Source organism: Euprymna scolopes, chromosome 46 (genome assembly GCF_053919585.1).
Source record: "Euprymna scolopes isolate OS-2025 chromosome 46, ASM5391958v1, whole genome shotgun sequence".
Classification (NCBI taxonomy): domain Eukaryota; kingdom Metazoa; phylum Mollusca; class Cephalopoda; order Sepiida; family Sepiolidae; genus Euprymna; species Euprymna scolopes.
In genome coordinates this window covers 201363599-201376350 of record NC_136527.1, presented here as the reverse complement: position 1 = coordinate 201376350, position 12752 = coordinate 201363599, and the positions used below count along the sequence as shown (strand labels likewise).

The window sequence follows — 12752 nt, the reverse complement described above, 5'->3', positions numbered from 1 at the left end:
GACCAAACTATCTGGACCACTAGCCGAAAAGGAGCCCCAAAACATTAGGCTTCCACCACCATGTTTCACCGTGGGTATGGTGTTCTTTGGGTTGTAAGCTTCTCCTTTCTTCCTCCAGACGTAAGAGGCATCCATATGGCCAAACAATTCAATTTTTGTTTCGTCAGTCCACAAAATAATTGAGAAAACGGACTCTGGAGAATTCACATGGGTCCTAGCAAACTTTAGACGTGCTGCAAGGTGTTTTCCGGTGTGCAATGGAGTCCTTCTTGGTCTTCTTCCTTTCAGACCATTTTCATGCAGAGTCCTTTGCAATGTTTGCCTTGATATTTTTATGCCAGAAGACTCCAGATTTTCTAAAATGTCCTTAGTAGTGGTGGTTGGATTTGCATTAACACTTCTTACAATATTTCTGGTGGCTCTAGCAGACAGTTTTCTTTTCCTTCCTCTACCAATCAAGTTGTTTGTTGTGTGGTGGCTCTGGAATTTTTTGGATGATGCTCTGTACTGTTGCTGTAGGGACCTCAAATTTCTTGGAAATTGACTTGTAACCTAAACCATCCTTATGTGAATTCACAATTTTAGTCCTAAGATCATTACTAAGCTCTTTTTTCTTCCCCATTCTAATAATTTTTATTCTTTTATTGGTTTTCAGTTGATATCATTTTAATTTCTGAAAAATGCAAAAAACGAAATAAAATTAATCAAAGGTTGTATAAAAGCATTCAAAATAAGAATCAAACAGGAAACAAACAGTCAGAAACTCGATTAATACTGAAAAAATAAGGGGGTATGATTATTTTTGAACATTGCAGATTTTATAAATAGCTGTATATTTCTTTTATTACAAGTATCCCGAGATTTTAAAATGACGAAAATGATCAGAAGAGGTTTATTAAGAATATGTATCAATATGGACGTAAACAATAAATTCTTACAAAGTTACACCTAATAAACTCAATTTTCAAGGGGGGGTATGAATAATATCGGGCACAAGTGTATATTGCTAAATGATGGGAATTATGATTCTCCTTCAATTTACTTGTGAGAGCTTATACTTGTGTGTTCATTAAAAACTAAGATACTTGTGTAGCTGAAACTATTTAGGGAGAACCAGTGTATTATTGTTTTTGTTTTCAGTGAGCTCGCTTTCTGTTTGTCTCAGGATTTTATTTGATTTTTATTTTCTAATTTGCTCTGATTTTCAAAGTTGGAGCAAAAATCAATGGGCGAGCTTTTAAGCCTCCATATTTTCTGTTCTTTGTATTTACAAATGATGGATAGAAATGACGAGTATATATTTTATCAAGACTTAATATCTGACTGACGAATTTTTGTCCTTACTGGACTACAATTCTCAAAGATAGAGGCTTGCAGAATTTGTTTGTATATGCTTATATTTCCATGTTATTGCGTCGTGGACAACGGCTTCTTGATAAACAAATGATTTCTATTAATAAAGACTGTCCCAATTCTCAACATGAGATGTGCTTGATGGATTGAGACATCATTTTTATTAATATTTAGTCAAGCTTTTCTTATAATGAATAGTATCCTCACGATTTCAGTTTATTTTCATATCATACATGATATCTTGATATTTGGCCTGTTTCTCCCTTACAGCTCTGTCTAGACCACCATTATAAGGAATATTAACTTCCACCAAGGTTGCAACTCTCTCTGACTTATTCCATATAACAACGTCAGTTTTCACACCCGCATTTTCAAGCTAGGTGGCTGTAGGGATTACATGATCGTAATGTATGGTATATGTCCTTTCCAACTGTTCTTTCTGTTTGATGTTCTCATGATTTTCTGCTACGTTGGATATTTAATTTTTTTACAGATTGTCCAGTGGATGTAGTACATACTCCATCATGTCTCGCTGTGGAGTACTCTACCTAGACATTCAGTAGTTTGTGGATTCGAATATGCCTCATTGAACTTGATTTATCAAAAGAAATATTCACAAGTTTTCAAATGTGTCGCATTGTTTTGTGTCTTATATCATGAATATTGCTATATTATTGTTTTTACACTTTAGTGTGTCTTTTCATGTGTCTCATTAGATGGTGTTTATGAGAACTTGAATAATCACATTGTTCACACGAATATGGCTTTTCGCCACTGTGAGTTTTCATATGTGACATTAAATTGGATTTTTGAGAAAAACAATGTTCACATAATTCACAAGCATATGGCTTTTCGTAAGTGTGAGTTCTCATATGGTCCACTAAATATGATTTTCGAGAAAACGAATTTCCACATTGTTCACAAGAATATGGCTTTTCACCTGTGTGAGTTCTTATATGTGTCATAAGATGTTCTTTACGAGAACTTGAATATTCACATTGTGCACAGGAATATGGTTTTTCCTTAGTGTGAGTTTTCATATGCCTTGCTAGGTTTGATTTTCTAGAACAAGAATAATCGCATAATTCACAAGAATATGGCTTTTCGCCAGTGTGAGATTTTAAATGTTCCTCTAAATTTGATTTTGTAGTACAAGAAAGATTACATTGTTCAGAAGAATATGTTTTTCCCCCAGTGTGAGTTTTCATATGCCTTGCTAGGTTTGATTTTCTAGAACAAGAATAATCGCATAATTCACAAGAATATGGCTTTTCGCCAGTGTGAGATTTTATATGTTCCTCTAAATTTGATTTTGTAGTACAAGAAAGATTACATTGTTCAGAAGAATATGTTTTTCCCCCAGTGTGAGTTTTCATATGCCTTGCTAGGTTTGATTTTCTAGAACAAGAATAATCGCATAATTCACAAGAATATGGCTTTTCGCCAGTGTGAGATTTTATATATTCCTCCAAATTTGATTTTGTAGTACAAGAAAGATTACATTGTTCAGAAGAATATGTTTTTCCCCCAGTGTGAGTTTTCATATGCCTTGCTAGGTTTGATTTTCTAGAACAAGAATAATCGCATAATTCACAAGAATATGGCTTTTCGCCAGTGTGAGATTTTATATGTTCCTCCAAATTTGATTTTGTAGTACAAGAAAGATTACATTGTTCAGAAGAATATGTTTTTCTTCCAGTGTGAGTTTTCATATGCCTTGCTAATTTTTGTTTCTCATGACAAATATATGCACACACTTCACAAGAATATGATGTGGCCTCAGCGTGGTGTATATTTTGTGGCATTAGATTTCCTTTCTGAGAAAAAAATAGATCCAAAATAATGCTTATCCTATGTTGCACTAGATGTTTTCTTAGAAGTATATTTACATATTAAACAAAAATATTGTTTATATTTACAGTGTACTTGCATATTTTAGTCATTATGATTTTTGAAACAAGAATACCAAGATATTTATTATTCAGATTTTTCTAGAGATTTGATAAATATTGGAATTTGGGATGTTTTCTGCAACAGATGTTTATATTTTCGCTGTTGTAAATATGAAAGAAGATCCAGATCCAACAAAGGCAGGAGTATCTGCAATAGAAGAAATATGTCAATATTTATTTTAAAGTTATTTATCTAAAATAATCTTTAGATGTTCACGTTACGAAATTTTCGTGTCTTTTTAACAATGACTGTGGAATTTCAGTTTTATATTGATACAATCATAATTTAAGCATAAATAAGATGTTGCTTTCGTCAGAATTATAATTATGAATTTTTTTATCAGCTCCACTGCTTTGTGGATGCTTAAGTAAAGCAACGAGGAGTTTATTCTGACAAAAAAATTCCAGTTTGGAGTGACGATATGTAAATGGTAAAGCACTGCAGCAGCTTGCCGACAGCTCCTTCAGCTGCTCGGACTTCGACCGTATTAGCTTGGAAATTAGTTGAAATTTGGCTGCCACGTCTAGAGGAGTAGCCTAATGACTGGGCTAACCTAACTCTTCTTATTACCTGATTTTATAATCACAATACATTACGACATGTTCTAAAGGGAATTATAATTTATACATTATATTAATCATTGTAATAAAACAAGATTAAATATAATTATGAAGGATATATATATATATATATATATATATATATATATATATATATATATATATATATATATATATATATATATATAATACACATATAAGGTACGTGCAAACATTTTGACCCCTCCCTTTATTAAAATTCACCAAAATTCAGGAAATTTACCAATTTTTATGAAATGTTCAATGTTTATTAAATAAGGATCACGGAATATAATGAACTCATTTTTATTTAAATCTTCGTAGAAATGTGTTATTTTCTTTAAACAAAGAACCTTTACTAAAATTATTGTTTTCAGTAGTAAAAATAAATGAATATTTTTTTTTCTATGAAAATAACGCTTCGTAAGTTATAACAATTTTAAAATATTTAATTTTAAGAGGAACATTATGAAAAATGCCCCTAAAGTCCGTATTGATTAATTCAAAAGAAAAAAATATTTCTCGAACTACCGATATCATCATTGAATAAGCATTGTTTATTTAATATTTTCACACAAAAAATTATAATACAAAATATATTTCTACTTTTTTTTATATGTAAGATTTTAATATTTTCCTTACTGGCATGAATTTGAAACTTTCGATGTAACATAATTTTTCTATAATCTTGAACAATACTTTAAACAATTTATTTAAAAACAGGAACATAGAAACCATAATTAAATAGATAATGTTAAAAATGATACAAACGTTCAGGATAGGAATAATAATCATTGTGGGGGAAAAAAAGAAAACTAGCACCCCATTCTTCTCTTTCTCGACTGGCTGAAATTTTGGGCACATATGTGGGGGGGAATAAAAGAAAACTAGCACCCCTTCCTCTCTTTTAATTACATGACGTCATTTTCACAGTCTTTCGACTGGCTGAAATTTTGGGCTTCCGTAGATTCAGTGTTTATATCACTTCCGTATGTAGCGATTTTGCTCTTCGCCGATTGGGCTAATTTTTTGTACAAATAATTTTTTTTTATTTAATTGAATGTCTTAGGACTTTACTAATTATCTTTGAAATAGACCCAGAAAATACTATCCGTCTTTCAGATAATTTTTTACAATGAATTCATTTAACTTAAAAAATTAGGTGAATTAATTAACTCGCCGTGAAAACATTTTCTATAACCTTTTTCACGTGTACAAATATTCTTTTCGTTTGGAAAATTAACTTTATTCTTTCAAATGCAATCAAAAAGTCATGGAAACCTACAAAAAATTATAATAAATCGGCTTTCAAAACTAGGGCCCCTATCTTTATTCGTCGAGTTTTGGTCGTACTTTATATATATATATATATATATATATATATATATATATAATGTGTGTATATTTATTGATAGATACGTATATAAAAGAAGGTTTGCAAATTTCTTTAACCAAACATAATTAAAATAGACTTAAAATTATTTTTATTTACATTTCTTATGAAGTTTTATCATATAAATGTTGTAAATTTCTTTCACCAAACATAATAAAAAATTATTTATGAAAGATTTTTTCTTTACATTTCTCATGTATTTCAAACATAATATATATATATATATATATATATATATATATATATATATATATATATATATATATATATATATATATATTGGATTTTTTTCCAAGTTTTTAATCAAGCGTCAATGCTAATTGTTATTTAAAATTAAATCATTGATTCGAAAAAAAACAAAAAATCTCCCCCCCCCAAACTGGTAGGAATTTTACAAAGTATATATATATATATATATATATATATATATATATATATATATTTCTTATGTATGTAATAGTTTTTAAAAAGTTCAGATATTCGAATATATTTTTGTTCGTATGCCTAATAAAGTCTGTACTGGAAGTTGTAATGGAACAGAAAGAACACCTCGCATTTTATTAATAAAATTAACTTCAAACATCGAAAAATCTTCAATTGGATTAATTTCTCCTCAACATCGTAATCCTTACAGACTCGCAGACACGTTCGAAGTGCAAAGCTTGAAGCAACTATTCCTTATTTTTATAAAACACAAGTTACAAATTTGTTTAGAAAAATTTCACATTTTATTTCATGCCAATTTGTTTGTTTTACAGAAGTTTTATATTTTCTTTTGGCCCAATTTGTATATTTTTTCACCGAAAGTCCAGGCTACTATTTGATTCACTCGAGGTTTTCACGAAACGAAAATATTATGTTCCAAAAATCACGTACATTTTTACAGTAGTTTTATTTTTAGGTAAGTGTCGGAGAAATTGTCTCTTGTCCGCTATTTAAAAATATCAGCAAAGAAATATAACTCAACAATAAGCCGTACTTACTAGCTTTATGCTGTAATGCTTGTGAATTCCCATTAATCGCCTAAAATAAATGTATCTATAAAAAATATAACTACTTTATCAATTTACGTGATTTTTAAAATGTGATATTTTCGTTTTGTTATAGCTATGTACATCATAAGGATTCTTCGGTGGAATATTTTAAATCAACACATTTCAAATGAAAATATTTTTACCTACGGATCATGTCAGAAATTAAACTATAGAAAATAATTACAAGAAAATATAGTTTTGTAGGTTAGTGATCATTTGAAGCCAACGCATTTCACGTGAAAACATTATGTTGGTTGGTTGTTTTTGTTTTACGGCATATCAACCTTTTCCATGTTATTTAATGCCCAATCCAATGATTTTGAAAACATTTTAATATATATATATATATATGTATATATATATATATATATATATATATATATATATATATATATAATTCGGTTTCTATTTAACCCATAGTTGGGACCCTAACAGGTACTACCACTCTGGGTCATAATGGACCTGGGAGAAATGGCAATTAAAGAGTAGCTCCACACTCCACAAAGCCCACAAGCTGGGGCCTCAGAATCGGATATAGTTTAAAGTCATATCGAAAACATTATGTACTTATGCGTCATGTCCAAATTAGCGTAAGTTCTAAAATTTACGCATAATTATTGCAGAGGGCTTATATTTGTAAGGGACGGATGTTATATATTTGTTGCGTGTTCTTATTCGTGAAAGACGTATATTATATATTCTATTTGAGTGTTCGTATTAGAGAGAGAGACAGAGTACATTTTAATGTGACATGTAATCCATTTAGATGAGGGATATAGAAAGATAGAAGAGATAGAAAGATTTATACAGTTTGGGGAGTGTTTCTATAACATTGACACACATATTTTCTTAACACATTTTTGAAATGAGGATTATCAGTCTTTTATCATAGGAAAGGACATTCATTATTTCTTGATACTGAGAGAGCGACACATTCTTAAGATGATTACATACACAAAGTTCTTTATACAGATGAATGGAACACAAGTTCTTATAAATACAAATTCACAATACCGTGTTCGTTGAATGACATAACACCAGATAGCTGTTACAAAATATGATGACGTCCTTTATTTCTTGACCAGTCAATGGTTTCGCATGAAGGAATTTAAAGTCTTACATTATTTCAACTTGTAACCTTTCGCCTCCAAAGGTGAGTTCCTTCTGACTCATGTCAGCTCTATCCGACCCTAACTCAACCCTGCCTCGGCACTCTCTGTCTCACTAAAGCTCTTACTATATTGACAACTCCTCTCTTAGCCATGGCTTCATTGCATGGCCAACAAACGTGCATATCGATCCCGTGGCCTGACATGCCTCACGTGTTTATAACATGCACTGTTCTTCACATGTTTATCCCATTCTGTTGACCGATTTGTTCTAACCTATTTCGGGCTAATCTACTTTCAAATATGTTTAACATTTTCTATTGTTCGGATCTAGATAACCTCAATTTAATTTCATTTTCATAAACAGAATTGAATCATCAAATTCCTTTTTAGGCCACATATCTAAACTATTTTATGTGAAACAAAACAATGATCAATTCTACATTCCATTTTCCATTTTTAAACCTAGATTACCAAGCTCAATTCTCGATCCATCCTATCTCATTTTTACTTACGTACAAGAACAGGGACTTGTTCTCGTAACATAATGATCCAGTGAACATGCTATATGTATTTGTAACAAACACCATCCACAATTACATTCTGTTAAAAAAGGGCGCTCCTCATTTTAGTCTATGTAAGTCAAGTGAAATGAGACATTCTGTCATACTGAATTGGTCTCATAACTCTTCCATATTAAAACATGATAAAACACAATAAATCGATCAATTTAATTTTACTTGAAATTATTTTTTTACTAGATCATTTTTCGTAATATTTTAATTTACAATTATTTTGACATGACAAGTAAGGGCTATTTTGTTTTCATTTGAAATGCGTTAGTTTATAAGATAACTAATCCACACACGCACCGGTGTTTTTTTTTAAAATAATAATTACATGTATGTTTTTATAAACATCATTTTGCAGTTAAACATTAAAATATTTGCTGATTCTTCATTATTAGATCTGTATTCGAAATATTGATTTTCAAGTAGAATCGATGGTATTCACTTAATTATCATGTAACAGTAAAGAACATATCCCAAAATTATGAAAAGATGCAACCAAAGGCAAAATAAGTCAACGTAAAAAGGAAAATAGAATTTTTTAAGCAGCAAAGTTCAAATGTCTGTTTGCATAAAACAGTTCAACGAATTTTGTTAAAAAATATTTTTGTAAATAAAACAATTCGGAGAGGTTGATTAACAGTGAAGCTGAAATAAGTAGCTCCAGCAGACTATTGCTTGCTTTCTATATCCATCATTTAAAGGGTCAGTAATGGTAGAAGCACCGGTGTCAGATGTCACGTGACCTAACTATTAATTTATTTTCAGAGCGAGGCTCGTCTGCTGGACCTACTTATCTTAGTTTCACCTAATAATAATTACTACGACATGACAAAGCAGATACCATTGCTTTTACTTAAAATTACATAATTCGATTTTCAAATTTATATATATGGCGCACGTATGGCTATCGCCTTTTTATTGCTTTGTTTCATTTTTTCCAGCAGATTATTATCGTATGGTTACTAATCGACCAGATCATAAAATACAAACAAAATACATTATTTAACATTTTTTGAAGGAGTGTTTCCTTTCTAATACAATGTTCTCGTAAATCGATCCTCCATTTTGGAAGAATCGATTTTTTCGACTAAATTTCGAAAATATAGAATTTTTCTAAAAAGCTGTTTGGCTTTCAAAATAAAAGGCTAAATTTGGCCCAAAAAGTCGTTACTTTCAAAATGGGACATCAACTTAGTAGTACGTAGAATTAGAAAATGGCGCACCCTTTAAATATGTTAAATATTGAATTTTGTTGGATAATCTAGTACATTAGTGGTCATTAAATAATAATCCACTGAAAAAAAAAAACAATAAAAAAACAGATGAAAAAAAAAGAAAGTTTAAACTTTTCCGTGTTATTTTTTAGAAAGGAGTTTCAGGTTAAATTTCTGGTATTTATTTTTAGGTGAAAGTAAGAAATAGTTAAATGTTGGGTTTCTAAATAACGTTATTATTTCAATTTACAATTTAACAAATTGTTTCGCATTTTTTTTCTTGATTTATGTAACAGTAAAATTATTAAATCTGTTTTTATAAACAGAATTTTTTCAGATTAAAATATTCATAATATACTTTTTAAAATTTAATTTTTATTTTTATTTTTATTTTTTGTTTTTACACCTCATAGTAATGTCGTATTCCAAATAATATGAACTTCTGTTAGGGTTGCCGTTCTTTATAGGATCTTTTCTTTTAATGTAAATAATGTAAATATATTTTAAATAATGTTTTTATAAAATTATAAGATTATTATTTTAAAAATAAAATTTGATTTTAAAAACTGTATTTTTCAAGTTAAATTAATTTATAATTTACTGCTTGTAACACCTAATATTATTTCAGATCCCATATTACTATTTTTTTATGTAAATCTTAATATTTCTGTATCTCACATAATCTATTTTTAAATTCTTTTTTTAATATAAATTGTAATAATATTGCCGTATCTCACATAATCTAGTCTTAAATATGTTTCGGTACTTGTACAGTTTAATCAAGACATTAAAAAATGAAAATATCGAAATAAGTTTAAATTGTATGTATCCGCTATGGAATGAAGTTCTCAGAAAAAAATTTGATTTAATTCCATCAAGTAATTTTTTCTTAAATAGAAAAAACACTTTGTTAGGATATCGAGCAAAAGGTTCGATTTTTAGGAAGAAAAACTAGTATAAAAGATGGGGATGGAGTGCCGGTGTTTTTTCAAAAATTCAAAGATGGCTGACTTCAACACGCTGTGATAAAAACGTCTTTTTCCGCTGTAAAAAAAAAATCTCGATCAAATTAAGTGATTTTTTTTTGGGGGGGGGGGATCTTCAGTCCAAAATGGATACGTACAATATAATCGTCTTTCGATATTTTTAATGCCTTGATTCAACTGTCCAAGTACCATTTTTCAATAATTTTTTTAATAATATTGCCGTGTATCTCACACAATATATTTTTAATTTTTTTTATGAACAGCAAAAATTTTTTTTAAAATAATGATGACGTATGCCATATAGAATATTAAATATTTTAAATATAAATGAAATAATTATTTCTAAATGATATATTCATTACTTCATATAGCCTATTCTTTATGTTTAATAGAAATAAGAATTTTTTTTAAAATTGTATTTCATATTCCTTGACATTTTTGTATTCATGTAATTAAAAAAAACCGTAACCTATATAGGTTTATTGTATAAATATACTAAATTTAAATATATATATATATATATATATATATATATATATATATATATATATATATATATATATATATATATAACACATTTGGGAATTTAGCACACACACAAAAAAAAATGGGTCAAAAATTAAAATATACGAAAAGTAAACATTACCAAAGGCAAGATAAATTATTCTTTTACATACCTGGATAAGTTTGTGTGGTTGAAAATATTTTAAAGCATCTATTTCAAAACACAAGTAATAACGAGTTGGTTAGTTAGAATGACAAGATGGCTGACATTCAAACATTCAACGGGGAATTCTCGATAATCGCTTAAATCATGTAAAACAAACTATAGAGACATTTATACTTGTCGGTCATGTTTTAACTGTAATTCGCCATTACTTGTTTGTTCCGATTTACCTTAAAACTTTAAAATACGTTCAATACTCATCCCGCTAGATTGAAGAGTAATTTTATTGCCTTTTGTTACATTTATTTGTTATATTTTTTTTATTTTTCAACCTGTTTTTTTCCTTTGTTATATTTATTTATTGTCCTCTGCTAAATACTTTTATCATTTTATAAACTTTTATGATTGTTTTTTTTTTAATATAACAATTAGAAACAGTTCGAATCAGACTTTTTTTAACGGATTATATTGCCTTTTACTTTAGATAGGATGTTCAGGTTAAATTCAATTCTTATGGTCTCTTGTTTATTAAATGTAAAATGTAAATAGAGAACATTTTTATGTTATCGGTCAGTATTTTAGCACGATCCATGTTTTGTATAAGGACCAAAAAGTTAAATTGTAATTTTGATATTTAGCAAAGAAGCCAACTAACAAATATACGAAAAATGTATACACAAGAAATAAATATTATCGTTGCCAATAAAATATATACCTACCTGGCTCATTTGTGTTTGGTTTTCAGGTAATTTTTTTTGCTCTTTATTTGATCTCAAATTCATTTTTTTTAGCGAATTAAAAAAAAGGCGCATTCATCTTTGGAAGACTCAAAGCCTCGTTTTGAATTCAAGGTTTATAGGTGTTTTGAATGTTTTTAGTTTTTTTTATGAGAGTGCCATGTTAAGAACGGCTTTAGGAATAAACAGCCTCAACTTCGAAAGCCGTTCGTAACATATGGACGTTGGTGTGTTTATAGTACGCTGGTAATTGTTACAAAAATACCAAACTAAAATTTAAAACGACGCTTGCTTCTTCCAAAACAACGTCATTTGTTTTCCCAAATCTATATTTTTGATTTTTTAAACTTTTTTTTTTCGTTTGTTATATTTATTGTCCTCTCTGTTAAATACTTTTTATAAACTTCATGATTGCTTTTTTAATATAACAATTAGAAACAGTTTAGTCGGACTTTTTCCACAGATTATATTGCTTTTTACTTTATGTTCCGGTTAAATTCAATTCTTATGGTCTCTTGTTTATTACATGTAAAATGTAACTAGAGAACTTTTTTATGTTACGGTCACAATGTAGCTATAGATTAGGGTGTTTTAATGTTCCCGGTTACATAGCACGGGTTTCTAAATATTAACGTTAGTATTTCAGCAAGTTCAATTCTAATTTGGATACTTCGGAAAAGAAGCCAACAAACAACCATACGACATGTATGTATATATAAGAAATAAATGTGGTCAAGAGTTAATTTTATACCAACCTGGCTCATCTGTTTAGGTTTTCAAGTAATTTTGCTCTGTATGTAATCTCAATCTTTTTTTCGTTTGTTATATTTATTTATTGTCATCTCTGCTATAAACTTTATTGATTTTTTTCATAACAATAAGAAACAGTTCGAATCAGACTTTTTTTTCACGGATTATGTTGCCTTTTACTTTAGATAGGATGTTCAGGTTAAATTCAATTCTTATGGTCTCTTGTTTATTAAATGTAAAATGTAACTAGAAAACATTTTTTTGTTATCGGTCAGTATCTCAGCACGGTCCGTCTTTTGTATTAGGACCAAAAAGTTAAATTGTAATTTGCATATTCAGCAAAGAAGCTAACAAACAAGTATACGAAAAAAAAAAAAGAAATAAATGTTACCGTATCCAATAAAAG

At 29.0% G+C, this 12752-nt stretch overlaps 1 protein-coding gene across 1 annotated transcript in view; it reads right to left on the bottom strand.

The window, feature by feature from the left end:
• Nucleotides 1–1086: 1086 nt before the first annotated feature.
• Nucleotides 1087–12752, bottom strand: part of LOC145270070 (uncharacterized) — a 13094-nt gene continuing 1428 nt past the window's right edge. The window contains exon 2 of the mRNA XM_080125671.1: nt 1087–3453. Coding sequence (XP_079981797.1) covers nt 2034–3158 — 1125 coding nt within the window. The 5' untranslated portion in view covers nt 3159–3453 and the 3' untranslated portion in view covers nt 1087–2033. The remainder of the gene's footprint in view (nt 3454–12752) is intronic.